Source organism: Gorilla gorilla, chromosome 7, assembly GCF_029281585.2.
Source record: "Gorilla gorilla gorilla isolate KB3781 chromosome 7, NHGRI_mGorGor1-v2.1_pri, whole genome shotgun sequence".
NCBI lineage: Eukaryota > Metazoa > Chordata > Mammalia > Primates > Hominidae > Gorilla > Gorilla gorilla.
In genome coordinates, this window is record NC_073231.2 from 53035358 (window position 1) to 53060215 (window position 24858).

Genomic DNA, 24858 nt, shown 5'->3' on the forward strand with positions numbered 1-24858 from the left:
CCTCCAATCCATTCTCCATGTAACAGAGGGATTATTTTAAAATCACCAATTTGATCACTTTATCCCCCACTTTTAAAACCTTTCAATGAATTTCCATTGTTATTACGATGAAATTGCAACCCCCTAACATGGCCTACGAGATTCTGAATGATCTGGTTCCTAGCTCCCACTTCATCCTGACTGGCACCATTCTCCTTGATCCTTTCAGCCACACTGCCTTGTTTTGTTTCCTGAAACTTGCCAAGCTTCCCCCTACCCCAAGAGACTTTGCCTGGAAAGTTCTTCATGACTTAGTTTGGCTAATGTCTACTCTTCTTTAAGGTCTCAATTTAATTTACTTCTCCCTTCTCTCACAGCACTCTATTCTTTAATCACACTTAACAGATTTGTAATTGTATATTCACTACTGACTTAATATCTTTTCCCTACTCTATACTGTAAGGTCCAAAAGGGCAGGTATCATGCTTGTCTTAGCCTGGTGCCTTTCATTTATCCAAGTTTCTGTAAGTTTATAGCAAAGGCCTTCTCTATGCCAGCAATATAATAGATGATGGGCACATAGAAGTGAATAGACAGAGATACGAGGTCCCTGCACTTATGAGAGAAACATGCAACCAATCAACAAGCAAAGCAAGCAGATGAGATGATTATGAATGCTGTGGCACTATCATATCATAGTTCACTGCAGCCTCGAACTCCTGAGCTCAAGCGATCCTTCCTCCTCAGTCTCCTGAGCAGCTGCAACTACAGGTAGATGCCACCGTGCCTGGCTAATTTTTCTTTATTTTTTGTAAAGACAGTGTCTTGCTATGTTGCCCAGTTTCATCTGCAAATCCCGGCCTCAAGCCATTCTCCCGCCTTGGCCTCCCAAAGTGCTGGGACTACAGGTGCCAGCTTGTCTTGTTCATCAATGAATCCCAAGTATGTTTTACGATAAAGCTGACAGCTAAACGTAACCGAAGAGTCTGCTTCGTTCATGTAAAGTCCAAAATAGTTATTCTAGATGGTTCTTCTCCAAGAGTTCCAATTCAGAAACTAAGACTCCTAACTTGTGGTTCTGCCATCTTCAGCATGTGGCCATAGAAGGGAAAAGAGAGACTGGGCATGGTGGCTTATGCCTGTAATCTCAGCACTGGGAGGCTGAGGCAGGAGGATCGCTTGAGGCCACGAGTTCAACATGGTGAGATGCCATCTCTACCAAAAGAAAAAAAAAAAAAAAGGGAAACAGCATGAAAGATTGCTTGTGGGAATTTCTTGTTGGTTTTTTAACAATAGGTTAAGCCTGGATGGCTACACCTAACTTCAAGGGAAGCTGGACAATGCAATTCTATACTAAGAAAGAAGAGTAAATGGGTTTGGTGATCAGCTAGTACCCTCAACAGTACCTGGCACAACACTCCATTATGAAGAAACAAAGATGAATTAGAAATGGATCAACACCTGTGAAAGAAGGGAAGAAAAAAATAAAAGAAATGGAACTTGTTCTAAAAAAGTTTATTAACGTATACACAGAAATCAGTATTATATCTGATCTAAGAGTATAATGAATCCTTCATTTCCAGGAATCCAGAGATAGTCTCTAAAATAAAATTAATGAATTTATAGATTTGTTTCTCAGCACAATAAAGTTTAAAAAAAATTAATCTATTTTTCCACTTTAATTTGTCACCTTCAAGTTTTCCATTTTATTTCCTCTGGGTTTTAGCCTTCCTAAATCTGGTCACTTCACTAAGTTCACAGAGTCACTTAAGTTTCTCCTTCCTTAGGTTTGGATGGTTACATTAGGACAAGCCTATAGTTAAGGCAATCTAATAGAACAGAACAGTGACAGATGTATAGTAAACATTAGGGAACCTGTGTGCGTGGAGCCACAGAAGCTTAGAACTTGGAGACGTGACCCTAGATCACCATATAAAATGTTTGCAAACATTTTTATGGTATTCTTTTTCTGCTCAGAAGGAAACTGTAGAAATTAAATACTGCAGAAATTTGAGTTCTACACTCAGACTAAAGCAAACACATGGTCACGTGTGTTAATCTGTTTGTACTTAAAGCTTTTCCATTCTAAACTGGTTTTCATGTCATGGACTAAATCTTAGTATTAAAGGCACAGAAACACAGAACTCTAAGGGACCTCATTCACAACCATTCACCTTAACTGAGTCAATTCAGAAGGGACCTGAAATCTAGAGTTGACAGATTTATCCGACAGAGAGAGAAAAAAGTGAAACATTTTTGAACCCTTATCAATAGGTTTTGGCTTACTTTTCCCAAAACAGAATCCTCCCTGAGGTAGTCGGAGAGCACAGTCCTGGACAGCAGTTCCGTGCACTAGGGAAGGAAATTTTAGAGTCGAGTGATGCAGGCGGAGACCCAGTGCGGCTGAGAACGGGCGATGCGGGTGTTGCTGTGACCCCTGGAATGCAAAGGACTGCATCCCCATCAGAAAGTTAGAAAGCCGGTGCAGAGTAGCCAGGAGTCCTGTTCACTAGGCAGGAGCAGGGGTGCCGAGTGGGGGGATCTCTGGTCCCGCAGCTCGGCCGCCACCAAGAGCCCGAAGTGCTGGGCGCGGTGCCACCAGAGGCCCGCCACGCCCCACGCCGCCCTGCAGGCGAACGCTGGAGGCCCCGCCGGGCCGCCGTAGCGCTGCGGCTCGGGCCGCTCCTCCTGCGCCGCCCTCCGCCCCCAGCCTCCCGGCGCCGCGGCAGCTCTGGGCAGGGAGCGCCGCCGCCGCCGCCGCCGCTTCCTCCTCTGCAGCCGTTCGGCCGCTGCGTGACGCGTCGTTTCCTCCCAACATGGCGGCCGGGGCAGGTCGGCGGTGATGGGGGCCAGTTCGCGGCCGCGGCGGGTGCTAATCCCCACAGTAGCCAGGGTAGCCCTCCTCTCGCGGTGCCTCTGAGAGCCGCCGCCACCTCGTCCCTCAGTTCCCGGCAGACAGCCGCCCGGGCCGGGCTCCCTCACCGCCACCAGGGCCGGAGGGACGAGTGAGAGGGGCGGCCGGGACGCGACCCCCGGGCCGGGAGAAGCGGAGGCCCGACGGGCGCGGCCCTCGAGGTACGGCTTCTTGGGGGCGGCGAGGACCTCGACGCCCCTCGCCGACACCGCGGCTGGTCCCGCTCGCCCGCCCCTTCCTGATCCTGCCGCTGCCCTCCACGCCTCCACTCCCCCACCTCCACCCCCTCTCCTTTCTCTCTTCTCTTCCTTCCTCTCCTCCTCCTCCCCTCCAGCCGCTGGGAGCCGCGGGTCGGACGAGCCGCCGCCTCCTTCTCTGCGTCCATGTATGAGGGGAAGAAGACGAAGAACATGTTCCTGACCCGGGCTCTGGAGAAGATATTGGCCGACAAGGAAGTGAAGAAGGCGCATCACTCCCAGCTGCGCAAAGCTTGCGAGGTGGCGTTAGGTGAGCGGGGAGGACGCCCGGGGGATGGGGTGCTTGTTGTGGGGCGGGGGGAGGGGGGCGCCTGTGGGGGGGTGGGATCGCCGGGGGCTTTCCCGAGGCCCGCGCCTCTGACCTCGGGAAGCCCTCGCGGAGCCCTCTGCTCCGTGTCTGGAGTTGACAGGAACTCGGCTGGATGTGGGGCAGAGGCGGGGTAGAGGAGGAAGGGCAGTGAGCTGGGCTCGGGAAACCGGCAGGGCTTAGGATCGCGGGGCACCTGGGTTCGAGGGATCGACTGGAGAGTGAGAGGATTTTGTTGGTGGTCCGTGAGGTGCGGACTGGATACCACCCTTTGTGATGAAGCAGAAGATGAGCTGTTGTTTATTAGCTTGGAAATTGAGGTGGGGCTGGTATGTCAAGATTGGGTGTGGGAAAGGTTCCGTATCATAATTAACAATAACTTTTTCGTTTGGCGAGGTACTTTGGGGAGATAGGCTGCTGAAGTTGTTTCCTTGTTGACAGTGTTGAGAAGGGGTTTGCAAGAGGTGCAGCCCGTTCTGACATCTCTCCGCCTCCGCCACAGGAAAAACATAGAGTAATATTGTATTTGACTGGGCTGACCTGGAAGAACAAGACCGGTGGTTAAGGGGTGAGGGTGGGGGTGGCGGCATGAAAGCAGGGAAGCAAAGAACCTTTAGATAAAATGGCTTTAGGTGACAAGGGAAGGGAGGGTTTGAAATGAGGAAAATGAAAAAGACAATGACACCCACCAGCCACATGTCTGGACAGTGGCAGCTGGTTTCAAGCTTGAATTGTGATTTATAGTTCAGATGGAAGAGATCTAGTGTAATGAAGCCCGCAGCAGGGAAAATCCAAACAATACCTCCTGCCTATGAGGTTAGGCAGATGAGGAATTGTTAAAGGGGGAACATTGTTAGATCTATTGCATCCATCAAAGATGAAATCGTTTGAGAGACCAGAACATTTAACACAAAGATACATTCCTAATGTTTACACTTTATGGCACTGGAAATACACTAGGTCAAATTGGCAAGAAAAGGAAGCTTGTTAAATGGGCTTTAGAAAAAAGCATTCTTGAAAGGGGAAAAATCCACAATAACTTAAAGTATGCTAGAGTTAGGGAGTCTAGATAACTTAAAATTAGCTTTTAATTATTAAATAGAAGACTACATTTAATTTGCTGTAATATACTGTAGTTTTTTTTCCTAGATCGTTAAAATTGGTAATATGAAAAACGTCGAAGAAATTTCATCTTAAAAAATTTGAATGTGTAGTATAAGGGGCTTAAGATTATTTTTTCACCTTACTCATCGACCAGAAGTTTGCATTTTGTTATTTTTGTAGCTAACAAAAGACTGTTCCCGGTGTATGAGAAGACAGTTGTCTAGTGGCAAAAGCTGTATTTATATCTAGATCCTGAAAGGAATAATATTAAATTGGAGTGAGACTGGGGAGAAAGTGATTTCAGGATTTTTAAAAGAATTGTTATATGTAGGTTTGTAAATTACTTGAAGGTTGAAGAACTTTAGAGAGATTCAAATTAAAGTTTTAAATTTTTGTTTGTTTTTTGAGACAGGGGCTTGCTCTGTCACCCAGACTGAAGCGCAGTGGCACAATCAGTGCTCACTGCCGCCTCAAACTCCCAGGATCAGGCATTCCTCCTGCCTCAGCCTCCCAAGTAATTGGGACTTCAGGCACACCACCACACCTGGCTAATTTTTGTTTGTTTGTTTGTTTTGTTTTTTGGTGGAGATGGCGGTCTCTCTATATTACCCAGGCTGGTCTCCAAATCTGGGCTCAAGAGAGCCTCCCACCTTGGCCTCCCAAAGTGCTGGGTTTATAGGCATGAGCTACCTCTCCTGGCCTTAATTTTTTATAATTCAGATTTTTCATGTTACAACATATTTTTAATACATTAAATTGTAAGTATCAAACTGAAGAAATGGAGTGTGTTGTGTGTATGTATATATTTTCCTTCTCCAAAGTGGTAACATAAGTAAGCATATTTTAGTGGAGAGCCTACTGGAATGAGAGTCTGAGATCCTAGGTTTAAATCCCAGTTCTGTTACGTTGTAGTATTAGGCAAGTCCCTGGGCCTTAAGTTCTCTGTAAAATTAGGGTATTGAACTTAATGATTGTATGGTCACATCTCGTCTAATGTGCCATAAATGTGATTGCACTGTCCTGTTAACTCGTGCATTGGGTATTCCCTACCACTCATGAGCATCATCTTTAGAGGGCCTATAGCGCTCTAAATGGTCTTTGCCATTTCTGGAGGTCGGGATTACTTGATATGTGTGCCGACTGTACCAGGGTTGTCTATTCCAGATTTTGCCAGTTTTTACTTTTTTGTCCCTTCTGTATACTCAGTAGAAGCTTGTTACGAGGAATGTGACTATCCAGGGAAGTAGGGCTAGGCACCACAGTACTTTATTTACTTGAGATGTATGAGGCATTTTTTCCCACATTTCGTAAAGTTAAATTTAGCCTCCAACAAAGCAAAATCTCAGTAATCTCATGGTAGCTAATCCCTGGTGAACTTTGTTTCTTCCCTTGCAGTCTATCTACATCACCACCCAAACATAAATTGATAAGCATAACTCATTTTGTCTTTGCAGAAAGTATATTTTGCAGGAAGATGGTATTCCCACAAATGTATTGTCCTTGAAGACCGTTAGAGACTTATCTTCTCCACTTCACTATTGAGACCTGGGCCAGCCCGCTCTGGTCTGTTGGTAATCTGTGTGGCCATCAAGCAGGATGGGAAAGCAAACTGAAAAGGCCTGATTTAGTCCTCTCGGGTCTATAGATTGTGAGTGGGTAGGTGTTGGATGGTGAAGATACAGAGATCATTTTGTGGGTGGTGTTATAACCCTTCTAAATACCCACCTGTCTGTCTTCATTCTTTCCCCAAATATTTATTGAGCATACAGCTGAAGGGAGATGGACAGTTAACAGGAAAATACATAGTATGTCAGACATTTAATCCTTTTTTGTTTGAAAATCATTGTATTGGCATGTGAGTAGATTTCTGAGTATTGCCATTCAAAATTAATTCAGCAACCTTTTAACATATGGCCAATTATAGATGGATTTTCTGTAAACTATACTCATGAAATTACGGCTTATTGTGTATTCTTAAAACTTTTTTTTTTTTTTGGTCAAAAAGTATAACTTATGAAACAGCATCTAGATTTGGGGAAATTTTACTTCATTAAAACAATCCATTCTCAGAGACTTCTCAAGGAACTTTTATTTTCACACAAAGAAAAATAAACCTTTAAAGGGATGCAGAGTTAATGTAAAACGTTTTTCAAATTTTCTTATGTCAGACTTCATTTTGAAGTAAAGAATGGTTAAAAAAGAAAGAATCCCCCCCCCCCCCCCGTCCCCCCCCCCCCCCACACACACACTGTTACACTGTTACAACTGATAAGAAGCCCACAGGCACAGGAACAGCTCCAGGTTGCCCTCTTTTGGTACCTGCCCTACTACAGCTCTCTGCAGAGAGAGGGAGTCTAGGCTGCCCTAGCTTAGCCTGATCCATTCCTGCTCTCGAGAATCCTGACTTAAAAATAGTCTGGCCATCTGCTGGCAGATGAGACAACAGCTGAGCTATTTTTAGTTTCAAAGAATTTAGGATTGTTGTGGGATTGGGCTTGAAGGTAGCATTGTTTATCTGCTAGGGAGGGTGCAGTTGGGACTTATTCCAGTAAGGCCTCTAAGTTTCAGGAGTTTCTTTTATGTTAGGGCTGTGACTAGTTCAGCTTATGCTTTCTGACATCGAATGAAGAGTATCTATGAAGATACTCTGCAAATGTTAGGATGAAAGAGTTCAAGGTTGGAAACTGGCACTGATACACAATAAGAGTGAAAAAGGTGAAGAGGTGACCAGAAGAAGGTTTTAAAGGGAAGGGAGGCATATACTGGCAGTGATACGGGTGGGTTCCCAGGAGGTATATGGGAAAATAATGGAGACAAAATTGTTAGGGAAGTAATTTTTGCATCACACAGGGTATGAATTTATATTGTTCATCATATTACAAAGTGATCCTGCTGACTTAGTTTTCTTATATAAGAGTCTATTACCTATAATTATAGTTTCATCCAGAAATACAATATTGAGACTCAAACTTTTCAGAACTTGCTTCCTTCTGCCCCTTTAATCCCACCCTTATTTTTGTTGGTGGTGTTATAAAAAAGATATGTCAGTGGAGGGGAAATTACTTGAATGCTTTGGGCCCTGGTTTTATGCTACTTTTGGTAACTATTAATTTTCATCACTCTTCACCATTTATGAAAAAATGATTTATCCCCAAACAATAGCCTGCCATCAGTGAACACCTTAATTATAATTTAAATCCATTAACAAATCTCCGTTTAAGTCTTCTTTGATATCTAAAGTAAAAGGTGTTTTCAGTAAGCCAGGCTACCTGAATTTTTGAGATGGGTAGAAGAGAAGAGTATAATTAATGACATAACCGAAAGATTGATCCTATTTGTATTTGTTCTTTTCTTTCACATTTCAGATTTGTTTTTAGGACACTTGCTCTAGAATAGTGTTGACTAAAATAAATGTTGTAGAGTACAAGTTCTTAGAGAAGCTCTTTGAAGAAAATAAGTTTGGGTTGAAAAAATAAGTTTGGATTACAGTGTGTAATCTGTTTCCATTTGGGAAATTTATAATGCACATGAACATAGTTAAGATTCTGAAAAGTCCTCCAAGAAAGACACCTGCTCAATTTTGTTTAATGAAGTTTTTCCTGAATTTATGTGATCCTTTTTCATTGTTTGCTAACTCAGTTAACTCCCCTGGGATATGTTGTTCCTTGGAACTTACTTTGGGACACTGGGGAAAGAAAGGCAAGTACAATAACCCTGACTACTGGTGAGACCATCTTCTAGAAGAGGTTTGGGGAAACCAGTGCACAAACCTGTGTTTCTCTAAACACAGGTTTGGGGAAAGTAGTAGATGTGTTGATGGTGTGGGAAGGAGAAGAAAGTCCGAAATAAGGAGCAGTAGAAATATCGAGATCAGAGGACTGTTTGCTGACTAGCTTTCTTTCCCACCCCATCTAGGGGCAGATAACTCATTTGTGTCTCTTGGTAAGGTTTAACTTAGAGAGAAAATTGTGAATGGGAAATAATTTGGGGAAATATTTGTCATAATATTCCTCACATAATGGAGGAAGGAAGATATTTGAAAAGGAAAAATACATGAGTAAGTTATTATTGTCATTCCGAACTAGGTATATATTTCAATCAGATATTTGTTAAACTCCTCATATGTTCCAGATACTACTTCATTGCTGGGTATATAGCAGTGAACCAAACATGCTTTCATAGAACACACATTCTAGTGGGGTGAGGGTGATAGTAACAACCTTGTATCATCAGAAGAAGGAGTTCAGAAGGTTAAAGGGAAAAGGGTGGGAGTACTGATTTAGTTAGAGTTGTCGGGAAAGTCCTATCTGTGAGATGACATTTGAGCAAAGAAGTGACATAAGTGAGGGATTTAGTCTTTCAGATACTTGGATGAAATAGAAACAGGAAATAGCAAGATGGATGTGTGCTTGGTGTGTTTCAGGATGCAAGGAGGCTTGTGTGGCTGGGAGAGAGACAGAGGGAAAGATGGGAGGGGGAGGGCAGATTTGGGATTTTAGTGACAGCATGTTTATATTTTTAAAGGCTCACTGTGGCGAGAGACCATGGGGACTTAGGCTAAGTTGGTGGTGGTGGAAAGGGTGATAATTGTGTGCATTTGGAATATATTTTGGAATCCACAGGATTTGCTGATGGGTTGGTTAACAGAGGGGATGGCATCCAGTCTTGTAGCCAGAGGTTCAGGGTAGAGGAAGATGGCATTCACCTCAATGGGGGACACTAGGATAGAAAAAGCCTTTGGGAAATAGATTTTTAGACAGTAAAACATTTTCATCCTGCCTTCTATATGTATTTTAGAATGTTTTAATGATAGAATTTTCAGATGATATAATAGGATATTTTCTACTGAGAATAACACAAAATAATTTCAATTTGTTTTGTCTGTTTTTTTTTTTTTTAAGACGGCGTCACGCTCTGTCACCCAGGCTGGAGTGTAGTGGCGCGATCCTGGCTCACTACAAGCTCCGCCTCCCGAGTTCACACCATTCTCCTGCCTCAGCCTCTCGAGTAGCTAATCTCGTGTAGCGCTACCGCGCCTGGCTGATATTTTTTGTATTTTTATTAGAGATGGGGTTTCACCGTGTTAGCCAGGATGGTCTCGATCTCCTGACCTTGTGATCCGCCTGCCTCGGCCTCCCAAGGTGCTGGGATTACAGGCGTGAGCCACTGCGCCCGGCCTGCCTTGTCAGGTTTTTTGCAGGGAGGTTTTTTTATCAAAGAAATGAGCCTTTCACTTGTCTGGTTCTTTTCCTGGAATAGGAACTTGGTGGATGTAATTAGTGAAAGATCTCAAGGTGAAGTTGAGATCCTCAACTTAGAGCCTTTAGGTGGGCCCTAAATCCAGTGAATGGTGTCCTTGTAAGGAAGAGGAAGGGACACAGTCACATACAAAGGAAAAAGTCCATGTGAAAATGGAGACGAGATCAGTTACTGCTGCCACAAGCTATGGAATGCCAGAAGCCACCAGAAGTAGGAAGAGGCAAGGAGGGATTCTTCCCTTTGGATGTAGCATAGCTCTGCTGTGACCTTGATTTTAGATTTTGGGCCACCAGAACTATGAGAGGAAATTTCTGTTGTTTTAAGCCACCAAATTTATGGTAATTTGTTAAGGCAGCCTTAGGAAATGAATGCAAGTTCCCTTTTATCCTAACTTTTCAGACCCATTTTGATTTCTTTATTCAAGTTTCCACTTACAGAGTCTACTGTACATATGTTTACACAATCAGATCCTGTCTTTGGCTCATCTCTGATTGTTTCATGAATCTAGAAAGCAGTTATTCTGAGGCTTTAGTGTGTTATAAGTAGAGGCTCTTGAAAAGCTTAAAAGGTCTGGGCTCAAGTATTTAAGAATATTTAAAAAGTTTTGTGTTCTGCTTTTGATATTTTGTTTTGCTTAGACTTAGACTTGATATAACTAAATTTGTTTATATAACCTATGTTATCTTTTCATTCAGAAAAGTCTTTGAAAATCTTTAAAATGGCCGGGCGTGGTGGCTCCCGCCTGTAATCCCAGCACTTTGGGAGGCCGAGGCGGGTGGATCATGAGGTCAGGCATTCGAGACCAGCCTGGCCAGCATAGTGAAACTCCATCTCTACTAAAAATACAAAAAGTTAGCCGGGCGTGGTGGCAGTGGGCGCCTGTAATCCCAGCTATTTAGGAGGCTGAGGCAGGAGAATCGCTTGAACCTGGAAGGCGGAGGTTGCAGTGAGCCAAGATTGTGCCACTGCACTCCAGCCCGAGAGACAGTGCGAGAGTCCGTCTCAAAAAAAAAAAAAAAACGAAAATCTTTAAAATATTTCGTATTACCACTGGCAGTGTCTTTAGGAAACTCCATGTGAGGCTATTAATTTTTCTTAACAAAAATGTGTACATTGAGACTTCATTTAATCAGCTGTTTAACAATCCTCATCTGTCAGAACTTTGCTAAGAAATAATAAAAATATAAGCAGTCAAAGTACATATCTTGAAGGCCAAGCACTTTCTATAGAAGAGAATCTCTATGGCTTTTACTCAGTCTGTATGCTTTTATAATTCCAGTAAGTTTGGTAATTTGATGTTTTTTATAAACAAATCCTTCAAATCATTTTCAAAAATGTAACTACAACAATAAAATTTACCGTGATACGGGGCCCGGCGTGGTGGCTGGCGCCTGTGATCCCAGCACTTTGGGAGGCTGAGGCGGGCAGATCATGAGGTGAGGAAATCGAGACCATCCGGGCTAACACAGTGAAACCCCGTCTCTACTAAAAATACAAAAAATTAGCCAGTCGTAGTGGCGGGCGCCTGTAGTCCTAGCTACTCGGGAGGCTGAGGCAGGAGAATGGTGTGAGCCCAGGAGGCGGAGCTTGCAGTGAGCCGAGATTGCGCCACTGCACTCCAGCCTGGGCGACAGAGTGAGACTCTGTCTCAAAAAAAAAAAAAAAAAAAAAAAAATTTACCGTGATACTCTTAGCTGAAGATAAATAACTACTGTTAACTTTTTGAAAAACAACTTTCTGATAAATGATTTACATACTATAGTATTTACTTTTTTTGAGTGTAATGATTTTTGGTAAATTTACTGAATTATGCAGCCATCAGCATAAATCCAGTTTTAGAACATTTCTATTACCTCAATAAGATCTGTAGTGCCCTTGTTGTCATCCCTAGCTTCTGGCATTCACTAATCTATTTTCTGTCTTTAGAGTTGCCTTTTCTGGACATTTCATGAAATGCAGTTATACACAGGTGGTCGTTAGTGTCTGCTTTCTTTCAGTATGTTTTTGAGGTTCATTCATGAAGTTTGTATCCACACTTCATTTCCTTTTATTGATGAATAGCATTCCATTGTTTAGATACCCTATATTTTGTTTATCCATTTACCAGTTGATGGATATTTGGGTTGAATGAATAATACTGCCATGAATATTTGTGTGTAAGTCTTTGTGTGGACGTAAACTGTTATTTGTCCTAGGTAGACAAACTGGGAAGGGAATTGGTGGGCCACTTGACAAATTTATGTTTAACTTTTTAAGAAACTGCTGAATTCTTTTCCAGCTTACATACCCACCAGCAGTGTATGAGGCTTCCCGTTTCTTCAAATTCTCATCAATATTTGTTACTGCCTTTTTATTTTTAGCCATCCTAGTTGTTATGATGAAGCGTTACTTCATTGAAACACTGTTAACTTTTTGAAGTACAGATTAAATGTCCCTTATCAGAAATGCTTGGGATCAGAAATGTTTTCAATTTTGGTTTGTTTTTTTTTTTGGACTTTGGAATATTTGCATATACATAATGAAATATCTTGGGGATGAGATTGAAGTCTAAACACAAAATTCACTAATGTTTCACATCCACCTTATACACAATCCAAAGGTAATTTTATGCACTATTCTTTTTTTTTTTTTTGAGACGGAGTTTAGCTGTTGTTGCTCAGGCTGGAGTGCAGTGGTGCGATCTCAGCTCACTGTAACTTCTGCTTCCCAGGTTCAAGTGATTCTCCTGTCTCAGCCTTCCAAGTAGCTGGGATTACAGGCATGCGCCACCATGCTCAGCTAATTTTGTATTTTTAGTAGTGACGGGGTTTTGCCATGTTGGCCAGGCTGGTTTCAAACTCTGACCTCAGGTGATCCGCCGACCTTGGCCTCCCAAAGTGCTGGGATTACAGGCATGAGCCACTGCACCTGGTCTTATGCACTGTTGTTAATTTTGTGCATGAAACAAAATTTTGACTGTGTTTTGACTGTGACCCATCACATGAGATGAGATTCGGAATTTTTCACTTCTGGCTTCATGTCAGTTCTCAAAAAGTTTCAGATTTTGGAACATTTCAGTTTAGGAATGCTCAAACTGTATTTTTCCAAAACTTCATTCTACACACACATACATGGGAGCATGGACATGCACAGGCATATTCTTCAAAAAATTTAACAGCCAGATGTGGTGGCTCACACCTGAAATCCCAGCACTTAAAGAGGCCAAGACAGGGAGATCCCTTGATCCCAGGAGTTCAGTACCAACCTGGGTAACATGGCTAAACCGTGTGTCTACAAAAAATACTAAAAAAAAAAAAAAAATTACTGGGTGTGGTGGTGTGCACAAGCTACTTGGGAGGATGAGGTGGCCCAGAAGGTTGAGGCTGCAGTGAGCTGTGATCACACCAATGGACTCCAGCCTGGGTGACAGAGTGAAACCCTGTCTCAAAAAAAAAAAAAAAATGGCCAGGCGTGGTGGCTCATGCTTGTAATCTCAGCACTTTGGGAGGCCGAGGTAGGCGGATCACAAGGTCAGGAAATCGAGACCATCCTGGCCAACATGGTGAAACCATGTCTCTACCAAAAATACAAAAATTAGCTGGCCGTGGTGGTGCATGCCTGTAGTCCAGCTGCTCGGGCGGCTGAGGCAGGAGAATCGCTTGATCCCGGGAGGTGGAGATTGCAGTAAGCTGAGATCGCGCCACTGCACTCCAGCCTGGCAACAGAGTGAGACTCTTGTCAAAAAAAAAAAAAAAAAAGGTATTTAATTTTTAAGGCAATAATAGGAGGAAAAAGAATAGCTAACATTTATTGTTTACTGTATGCCAGGTTCCGTGCCAATTAAATACTTCATTGACTTTATCTCAGTTAGTCCTCAGAACAACCCTATATGCTTAGGTTCTGTTATTACCTGCATTTTGCAAATGAAGAAAATGAGTTTGTGTTTGGCAGAATTCGAATATGACCTTAGAGCCTACATAGTCATCTTGGGAGTTGTGTCACACTCTGCTTTTTGGCCTAATGTGTCAGTCCTGTGCTGCACCTTTAATCACAGTACTACATGTTTGTAAGTAGCAATACAAAAAGGAAAAGAAGGGCAACTGTAGAAAGAAAGGCACTGTCAAAAAAGAGAAAAAGGGCCATATACTGAACAGACATAGAAATAACAGCAATATAGGAAAATATTGCCATGTACATTTCAGTGAATCTCCAGGGTAAATATTCATGTGTTCATCATGGGATCCCCAAATCTGTCGTGTACAATATAATTTTAATTCTCTTTTCTGCTTAAGAAGTCAGGCAGATTCGTGTGTATGTATCTTCTAAGATTTAATTTTGAAGTAAAGTGTCAGTAATTTAAGCCATTTGGAAATTTAATGTGCCCTGTAACACCTCCCAGGGATTCAGGATAGGCTAGCTTTTATTGTGCTTCTATGCCTAACCCTTTAAAACTACTCTCATTTGCTTTTTATATTAATATTTTGTAACATTTCAAATCATTTTAAGAATTGATACAAGAACAAAATCTTATTAAAATGTTATGTTATGTGAAATTACCAATAAGACTTTATCTTAAAATAACTAGTTGTAAATCTCAGTGACTTCACATGTAAGTATATAAAAGTATTTATTGTGTAATTGTCATGATTTTCTGTTCTCTCATCAATATTTCATGTGCATTTTCTATATATCTATGTTGCCTTCCTACCTAGCATTTTAACAGTGTGTCATTTGTTTAAATATTTTTGAGTTTGGGGACATGTTACATTTAAGTTTTGCTGCACAGATTTTTTTTTTAATTAATCCCTTGCAGAATTTTTTTAGTGTTTGTTATATATGCAGAACTGTTTAAAATAAACTCTTAAGATTTTGATTGTTGGATTAGAGTGTGGTCATTCATGACTGTTCCTTAAGGCAAGGTTGCCATACATAGTATACCTGTGCTAGATTCAAATAAACAACAGAGCACTGAGGAGGACAAGACAGAGAATTTGCTGTCTTTAGATTTATTGGTTTTGATCAGTGTTTTATCACTTCATCTTTCCTTTGCATTTTTTTTTTCTGTTCTAAGAGTGAAAAACAAAGACATAAAAATTCCTTTTTATAGTTAGGATATCTGTACTTTCATTTTCTATGAATTTGATATTTTTCATCCTTTTTTTCTTGAGGGTTATTAGAGTATATCTTAGTCTGTTTAAGCTACTATAACAGAATACTGTAAACTGGGTGGCTTATGGACAACAGAAATTTATTTCTCACAGTTCTTTATTTCTCACTGGGAATTCAAAGATCAAGGTGCTGACAGATTCCGTATCTGGTGATGGCTGGTTCCTTATAGACAGCACCTTCTAGTTGTGTTGTCACATGGTAGAAGAGTGAAATACACCTCTTTTATAAGGGCACTAATTCCATTCATGAGCGCTCCACCCGTATGACCTAGTCACCTCCTGAAGGCCCCACCTCTTAATTCCATCACACTGGGAATCAAGTTTCAACATGTGATTTTTTTGGGAGGACACAAACATACAGACCATAGCAGGGTATATAATAAGTATGTATTTTAAAAGTTCATTTTGTTTCTCTGAATTGATGGGTGTTTTAATAGCAGTTACTAAGTAATTTTAAAACATCACATCATATTCCATCAGTCATTTTCAATTTGTATTAGTATAGTACTTAATGTGGTATCTGGTAAGATTGACTAGTCTTCGTTGTTTCTTAATTTTTTTTTAATAGTATTACTTCTTTTTCCAAATAACTTAAGGATTTTCTTTTAAGTTTTCTAATGCTCATTCTTAACATCTTATTAACATGTTACTTAATCAGATTTTCTTGCCTTCTCTTCTTATACATTAGATAAAAAGTGTTATAGTTGGGAAGTAGTTGATTATTTTGTTTCATCCAATTTGTTGGGTCCCCATGCTTCCATTCCCTAAGTTTTACTTCTTACCTGATAATTGAGAATGTGTTTGTTTAATGCAGTATCAGAAAGCAACAATGTTTAATGCAGTGACAAGCAAAGCTTATGTGTAATTTCTGATGTGCTTTGATCTTTAGAAATAAGAATGGAACCATATGCATCTTCTGCAAAGATGAAGAGTAAAAATAAGGTGTAGGTTGTTTGATACTAGTTAATAGTCAGTAGTTAAGATTTTATAATATACACCAGTGTCCAAAAATGAGTTTTTACAATTATTAGAGAAAAAATTTTTTATAGTAAATAACAGCTCTGTGTCTATAGTTATCTTGCTAGAAGATACAAAGACAGAAATAAAGTTATATTATTAGAATGTGTTTTTTTACTAACTGCAATGATGAATCTGTGTGTTTGAATAAATGAAGTGAAGGTATTTTGTTCTTTTTGTTTCTACCCTCAATCCCCATTTTTATGACTGTTATAGAAGATTCCTTGAGTGGTAAAGTAGAAGGAAAGGTTCTTTAGTTTGTAATATGTAAACATTCTTTCCTTAAAAAGTCAATGAGTATGCCAACATATACTCTCTTAAACTTGTATATATGGCTACCTTTATTGAATTGTTTTCCTTATGAAATAGTTAAATATTTCTCAATTCTTAATTTTCTTTTACATTTCAAAAAGCACCCTTTAGTAGGTAATTAATACGCAAAATTATGGTTTCTCTAAGAAAATGTTAGGTTCTCAAAATTGTCACTATTATAGTTCTTTTTGTTTGATTGCTTTTTCTTGGTTTGAATGAAAAATATCTTTAAGAAAGATTTGCTAATCTTTTTCTGTTTTATCACTAAGTTAAAATTATATTTATTTTTACTAAGTAGTTTTCAGTTTTGTGTTATTAAATTGAGTAGCCTTTGTTTTTTTTTTATTTTTAGCACTCCCCTAAGTGGTTTCTACCAATTCAGTCTCATTGAAGCTTTCTATCCTTAACATTTGTAAAAATAATATAATCTTTCATTAATAGCAAATAAGCTTTGTTTGGTTTTGCTGCTCATGCATGCCTAATGCTGTTCTGTGTAAGATATATCTCACCAGTTGGCTTGACTAAAACTTCTTAATGTAAAGGTTTTATTGATTTAGTAAATTAATGGCCCTAAATATTTTGTCTAAGATAGTCACTGTTAATAATTTGGCTTTTCAGAAAGTGTATAAGAAAACAAAAATTTTTTTTTTGAGTTTGGAAATTAAATGTTCTTAAGAATATTTGCTTTTTTTCTAGCTCTTTCCATTTTTTTTAAATTCTTATTTATTTATTTATTTATTTATTTATTTTGAGATAGAGTCTTACTCTGTCGCCCAGGCTGGAGTGCAGTGGCACAATCTCGGCTCACTGCAAGCTCCGCCTCCCGGGTTCCCGCCATTCTCCTGCCTCAGCCTGCCGAGTAGCTGAGACTACAGGCACCTGCCACCACGCCTGACTAATTTTTTGTATTTTTAATAGAGACAGGGTTTCACCGTGTTAGCCAGGATGGTTGCCTGCCTCAGCCTCCCAAAGTGCTAGGATTACAGGCGTGAGCCACTGTGCCCGGCCTAAATTCTTATTTTTATCCTGAATTGTTTGTTTTTTTGTTTTGTTTTTTGTTTTGTTTTTAAAGACGCCCAGGCTGGAGTGCGGTGGTGCCATGTCGGCTCACGGCAACCTCCGCCTCTCGAGTTCAAGTGATTCTCCTGCCTCAGCCTCCCAGGTAGCTGGGATTACAGGCGCATGCCACCATGCCTGGCTAATTTTTGTATTTTTAGTAGAGACGGGGTTTCACCATGTTGGCCAGGCTGGTCTTGAACTCCTGATCTCGTGATCCGCCCGCCTCAACCTTCCAAAGTCCAGCGATTATACAGGCGTAAGCTACTGGGCCTGGCCCTGAATTTTTTATTTTAAAAAATTACCACAGTATTTCCATTCCTTTTTTTGACCCATTTACATTAATTTCCTACCGGATTCTCCTTCTTTCTCCTTCTTTTCAAACCCTCAGAATCTCTGTCAGCATTGATTTATGAAAACATTCTTGATTTATAAAGACATATTTTAACTCAATTCAAACAGTTTAAAAATAATCAGAGGGTAACCTGAAATACAAATGCACATTTAGTTTACAACCCTTGATGTATCCTCACAAATGACCACTACGTTGCAGAAATGAGGGAAAATTCACTACATGGTAGAACAGTAGATAGGTGGAAGTTTATTGCTAGATCCCAGGAGGAATGAAAAGCTAAAAGGATGAGAGAGAAGAGCTAGATATGGAGGACAGGGAACATAAAGCTTTGTAACATATGGATAACTCATTTTCTGAAGCATAAAACAAAAACTAGAAATTGCTGGCAAAACAATAATCAGAGAGATGCTGGAGAAAACTTCTGCACTAAAAAATACTTGTGTGTGCAAACTGCTATATTCTAGGAAGAAAAATACTCGATGTAAAAAGACTTACAAATCTCAGTCTAGCAATATTTTTTAATATTAAAGATAAAAAATTAATCTTGTAAATATCCAGGCAGAGAAAATAAGCTTCCAGAAGAATAGTTCAGTTTGTTAAGACTGTAAAGAATTAGCACCCATGGCTATTTAAGGAAAAAAAAATTATAAGAGTTTCAGCCTAGGTACCTTTAATAGGAATTTGCTGAAAATGATAAAACAGCAACTCTGCTAATAAACATAGGCATTCTCTTTTATATCTTTTTTTTAAAAAAGGTCTTATCTCACCTCTCTGTCATCTTTTTCCCTTGTTCCCTTCTTTATCTCCCTCATCTCTCCACCCCTTTCTTTCACCCCCTCTATTTCAAATTCTTCTAGAATATTGTTAGAAAACAATGAGAAATGTGTTACAAAGATATATGTACAAGTGTATTCATCATTTTGCTGTTTATAATTACTAAAATATGAAAATAACTCAAGTAGTCAACAATATAGGATTGATTAAATGATGTGTTAATACAGGGGAATGTTACAAAGTACTATGTAGTGATGTGCTTGAAATATACTTACAGAAATGGGAAGATGAATGATTGGAAAAAGCAGATTATATAGTACTTTTCTTAGAACAAATATGTGTAGGTATACAGGGAAAAAGTGTTGCAAATACAAGGAAATTTTGACAAATATAATCATACCAAGTAACACGTTTTACTGTCTTGTGGTAGAACTACTATAAAATATTCATGGTGTGGTTAGAAGTATGTCATTGGGCCAGGTGCGTTGGCTCACGCCTGTAATCCCAGCAATTTGGGAGGCTGAGGTGGGTGGATCACCTGAAGTCAGGAGTTTGAGACCAGCCTGGCCAACGTGGTGAAACCCCATCTATAGTAAAAATCCAAAAAATTAGCCAAGCTGTGGTGGCAGGTGCCTGTAATCCCAGCTACTTGGGTGGCTGAGGCAGGATGATAGCTTGAACCTGGGAGGCGAAGGTTGCAGTGAGCCGAGATCGCACCATTGCACTCCAGCCTGGGCAACAGCGAAACTCTGTCTCAAAAAAAAAAAAAAAAAAAAAAAGACGTATGTAATCGAGGAGTCTGTATGCTTCTGAAGAACTTCTACAAATGCAAAAATATTACCTATTTATCTTCTTCCTCAAGCATGTGGTATTTAAATGTAGAGTAAGAGGAAAAAGAAAACATACACACAAGTATAAGTAGTGGGCTTATTGAAGTAGAAAAATAAAATCAAGGAAGAAGGTTGCTGACATCAAATATAGATAATTGAATAATAGTCATTTATTTACGAGCAAGTCAACCTCATAGTGAACACAGGGATAATTTAAATGTTTTTGATATTGCTTGGAGTATGCCTAACTAGGGTATTAGATACTGATTGTACTTTGGGCTTTATTACCCTAAGTAGCTTGTAATAATAGGAAGGAAATTGTTTTGTTCTTCAAGTCAAGACCTTTCTCACTTTGATTTCTCAAAATGAAAGAATAACTGGCCTCACATAGGATTTTGACTAGGAAATATTTATACAGTAAATCCTGACTTAATGTCATTGATATAGGTTCTTGGAAACTGTGACTTTAAGTGAAATGACATACAGCAGGTCCTTAAATAACATTGGTTAGTTAAACATCATGTCATTATAAGGTTGATTAGAAAAAATTGATTTTGTTATACATAATTTTGCTTAAAATCACAGTTTCCAAGAACAACAATGTTAAGTGAGGACTTACTGTAATTTATGTCTTTGGTAATCTTAAGTATTATATAAGAAATAAAAAGTATTTTTGAGAGAAGCTAATTGGTTGCTGTTATTTTCTAAAACACAAGCCTTAGCTTCATCACAAAAAAGAAACCTAAGTTAAGAAAGGTGTGTAAGGTTTCAGATCTCATTTTCATGTATGTATCCATTTAGGCCTTCTCAACACATCCAGAAAAGGTATGGAAAGCTAATTCAAGAGTATAGGTTGTTTTAATGTCTGTAGAAAGCCCGGTGTTAACCAGTATAGATTTACTCTTGCAGGTACTTCGGTTTACATCCTTTCTAGAGATGGATACCAAGTTCTTTTCAATTATATGGAAACTGCCATTTATCAGTTATTTTCCTGTATTTCATATTTGAGTCACAAAACAGTACTGTGAGTCATAGATGTTCTTTTTCTTTTATTTCTTTTTTTATTTTTTGAGATGGAGTTTCACTCTGTCGAGCAGGCTAGAGTGCAGTGGCACAATCTCAGCTCACTGCACCCTCCATCTCCAGGTTCAAGTGATTCTCCTACCTCAGCCTTCTAAGTAGCTGGGACTACATGTGCATGCCACCATGCCTGGCTAATTTTTATATTTTTAGTAGAGAAGGGGTTTTACCATGTTGGCCAAGCTGGTCTTGAACTCCTGATCTCAAGTGATCTGCCCGCCTCGGCCTGTAATCCCACCACTTTGGGATTCCAAAGTGGTGGGATTACAGGCATGAGCCACTGTGCCCAGCCTTTTTCTCATATTTCATATTCATAAGTGCTTTCCTGAAATCAGCTAAAATTTGTGCTTATTCCATTATAACTTGTTTAAAACTTTTTTAGTCCTGAGTAGATGCACTTCTGTCTTCCTTCCCTTCTTTGCCCATTGGGAAATTTCTCAAAAGTCTTCCTTCATAATAATTCAATATTTATTTATGTTTGTTACTAGTATTTATTTGCAGATAACCTTTGGGAATATTAGACGTATTAGTTATTCATATGTTGGTACTGTCCTTAGATTTTTGGAGAGTGCTTTCTTGCCTTCAACATCTAGCTGAGTTTTGTCCCACTGAGAGAATGGGAAACTTGACTGAAATGATGGGAGAGAATGGATTAATTTTGGAACATGGGGCATTACGGGACATGGTAGGACTGGGACAGGCCTGATAGAGGCTCCTTTATGTAATATAAGCATAGCATGAGGTTGTAAGGAGACAATAGATAGGAAGGTGCAGACTGGTGAGATGAGAAAGTATTAAAAACAACCTTTGAAGTGATGAGATGAGAAAGCATTAAAAACAACCTTTGCTTTGCCCATAGGAATAATGTGTATTATTTAAAAGGTGTAAGCACTCATTATAATTTGTTGATGATAGTTTAAGTATATGGGGTATGCCCATTAGCCATTTTCTGTTAAAAAAAAAAAGTGGATTTTTCGGCCGGGTGTGGTGGCTCACGCCTGAAATCCCAGTACTTTGGGAGGCTGAGGTGGGTGGATCACCTGAGGTCAGGAGTTCAAGACCAGCCTGACCATCATGGAGAAACCCCGTATCTACTAAAAATACAAAATTAGCCGGGCATGGTGGTGCATACCTATAATCCCAGCTGCTCGGGAGGCTGAGGCAGGAGAATTGCTTGAACGCAGGAGGCAGAGGTTGCAATGAGCCAAGATAGCGCCGTTACATTCCAGCCTGGGCAATAATAGTGAAACTCTGTCTCAAAAAAAAAAAAAAAAAAAAAAAAAAGTGGATTTTTTTCTCTGTGGCTCTTTGGGTTAACCTAATGTTTTGTATTTTAAATTATGTTACTGTGAACTCCAGTTTTACCATGGGATTAAAAGCTAATATAAATACTTTTTAGTCTTGACTATTTTATTTAACAAACATTTATTGAACATCATAAGTGTGTCTTAAAATTGTATTAGGCACTAGGGAAACTAGGGAACACATATGTGGTTCCTACCTTCAACAGCTTGTAATCTCTTGGGGGAAGGCAGATTTGCAGTAAATAGATGTTAGAATTGATAAATAGGCGCTATGGTAGACATATATGAAATTGATGGAAACCCAAAGGAAGAATAATTGATAAGTTCTTTTCAGGAGTACTAGGGTGGGGTCATGGGTCAGGAACAGCTTTATAGAGGAATCACTCTGGACTTCAGGCTTGGAAGATCACTAGATGAGTTTGCCATAGAATTATAGGAACATGCTGTGGCAGAACTAATTGCATGAGCATAGAGAGGTATAGGGAAGCATGTCTGCACTTAGGGAACTGCAGGGAGTTCAGTATGACTGTGGGAATACAGTTTGGCAAAGAAAGCAAGGATGAGATCATTGAAGACCTTTTTTTGTTTTGTTTTGTTTTCTTTGAGACAGAGTCTCACTCTGTTGCCAAGCTAGAGTGCAGTGGCGCGATCCTGCCTCACTGCAAACTCTGCCTCCCATGTTCAAGCGCCCCACCTTCTGTTGTAGACAGTAGAATGCCAAGCAAAGGAGTGAAATTGATGTTGCATTTCAGAGAAATCATTCTACTCTGATTGGCATATTGAAAAGTAGGTTGTGGCTGGGTGCGGTGGCTCACGCCTCTAATGCCAGCACTTTGGGAGGCCGAGGCGGGCGGATCACGAGGTCAGGAGATTGAGACCATCCTGGCTAACATGGTGAAACCCCGTCTCTAGTAAAAATACAAAAAAATCAGCCAGGCGTAGTGGCAGGCGCCTGTAGTCTCAGCTACTTGGGAGGCTGAGGCAGGAGAATGGCATGAACCCAAGGGGCGGAGCTTGCAGTAAGCGGTGATGGCACCACTGCACTTCAGCCTGGGCAACAGAGCAAGACTGTCTCAAAAAAAAAAAAAAAAAAAGATTTCTGGGATTCAGAACTGCAGGCAGTGAGACTGTTAATAAACTGTTGCCTTAGCACAGGTTTGAAGAAGTAAGGATTTGAACCTGAGGCACTGAATATGGAAAGCTTAGATCTCAGTAAATTAACAGGACTTCATAAATGTTTGGGTGTGAGGAATGAGAGAAAGAAAGGCATTTAGGATGATTCTGAGGTTTCTAATGACATGATTTTGAGAAGTTGGATCTGTTCACCAAAAATGGCAGTATGAGAAAATAAGCACATTCAACATAAATGGGTTGAGGAAAAATGGACTTATGGTTATATTGAGTTTGAGTGCATATGGGACACCAGAGTAAAGATGTTTGGTTGATAGTAGTTTATAACATGACACAAGCCTAGGGGAGAGATCTGAGTTGTAGATCAACTTTTAAGTTATCAGGTTAAGTTTAAGGTTTAGGTGTTACCAACATATGTTACCCAGTTAGGTCTTTTGGAGAAAAAGAGATGTATATTAAGTTACCTGGTAAATTTACTCTCTCATTTATTGCTTTGTTGTTGTTGTTGTTGTTGTTGTTGTTGAGATGGAGTCTTGCTGTGTCACTCAGGCTGGAGTGCAGTGGCGCGATGTCTGCTCACTGCAACCTCCACCTGGATTCAAGCAATTCTCCTGCCTCAGCCTCTCGAGTAGCTGGGATTACAGGCTTCTGCCACCACGCCTGGCTAATTTTTGTATTTTTAGTAGAGACGGGGTTTCACCATGTTGGCCAGGCTGGTCTCAAACTCTTGACCTCAGGTTATCCACCCCCTCTCAAAGTAATCTGGGATTACAGGCGTGAGCCACCATGCCTGGCATTTATTGCTTTCTTTGGAAAACATTTAAGTATATATTTGTTCCCGATTTTATTCTAAGCCTGATGAATGTAAAGATGTGGTATAAAATGTGGTCTTTGCTGTTAAGGAGCAGATTGAAGGAGATAAATACATAAAAATAATTTCAATATGCTAAGGTAAGTAGTGATAGTAATAACTGGAGGAAGCTATGGGAATAGAGAAGTGTAATTATCTTAGCCTAGAAGTGCAGGAGAAGACTTTTTGGTAAAGACAGGCTTTTGTTTTTGTTTTTAAGAGACAGGGTCTCACTTTGTTGCCCAGGCTAGAGAGCAGCAGTGCAGTCATAACTTACAGCATCCTCGAACTCCTGGGCTGAAGTGATTCTGCTACCTTAGCCTGCCTCCCTAGTAGCTAGGACTATAGTCACATGCCATCCTGCCTGGCTAATTTTTTCTTTAACTTTTTGTAGCGATGGGGTCTCTCTATATTGCCCAGGCTGATTTTGAACTCCTGGCCTCAAACAACCATCCCCACTGGGCCTCCCAAAGTGTTGGGATTATAGGCATGAGCCAACATGCCTGGCTGATAACAGCTATTTATTCTAGAAGGATGAATGGATTTTAGCCAGGAAAAGATGGGTGGAAAAAGTATTCTGGGGAAGAAGGAGCATCATTAGCTAAGGCATGAATAGCCGAATAAACCCAAAGTGTGAGAGAGTTACCTAGAAGGTTGGCATTTTAAGAGACTTAAGTGTACAGCAGGAATGGTAGGAGATGAGGCTCATGGAAAGTGTTATAGGTAAGGATGGTTGGAAAACCACTGAAAAGGGTTTTAGTTGGGAGTGACAGAGAACATATGACTGAGGCAACCTTGAAAGGTACCTGTTGGACATAGTGGTGGTGGGATGGAATTCAGGCAGAGGACACCATTTGAGCGAAAGCCTAGAGGTATGAAATGGCAGATCTTTACAGGGGATTTACAGTGTTCCTTTACAATTGGAGTGTGGAATGCAAGGAAGGCATGCAGAGAGATGAGAGTGGTAGGCAGGAGCCAAATGATGGAGGCTTTTGTGTGCCATGCTGAAGAGCTTGAGCTTTATCTTGTCATGATCACTCTGGCACTATGTAGAAGATGGATTAGAGCCAGTAGGCCTGATGAGAGATGAAGCCCTGACCTGAAGTTAAAGTGGCAGAAAGGATGGAGAAATTAAAATTAAGGCATTAAAACAGAAGTTCTCGGCCGGGTGTGGTGGCTCAT

The 24858-nt window shown here is 40.3% G+C and overlaps 1 protein-coding gene across 4 annotated transcripts in view; it reads left to right on the plus strand.

Moving 5' to 3' along the window:
- Positions 1–2918: 2918 nt before the first annotated feature.
- The window catches only part of ARFGEF1 (ARF guanine nucleotide exchange factor 1), a 146762-nt gene continuing 124822 nt past the window's right edge, over positions 2919–24858 (plus strand). For 3 of the 4 annotated variants that reach the window (XM_031014013.3, XM_055349454.2, XM_055349450.2), the window contains exons 1-2: positions 2919–3054; positions 3228–3400. In XM_031014013.3, the coding sequence (XP_030869873.1) occupies positions 3277–3400 (124 nt within the window). In that variant the 5' untranslated portion in view covers positions 2919–3054; positions 3228–3276. Of the gene's footprint in view, positions 3055–3150; positions 3401–24858 lie in introns of those variants that run through there. The other variant, XM_055349451.2, reaches the window with a different exon arrangement.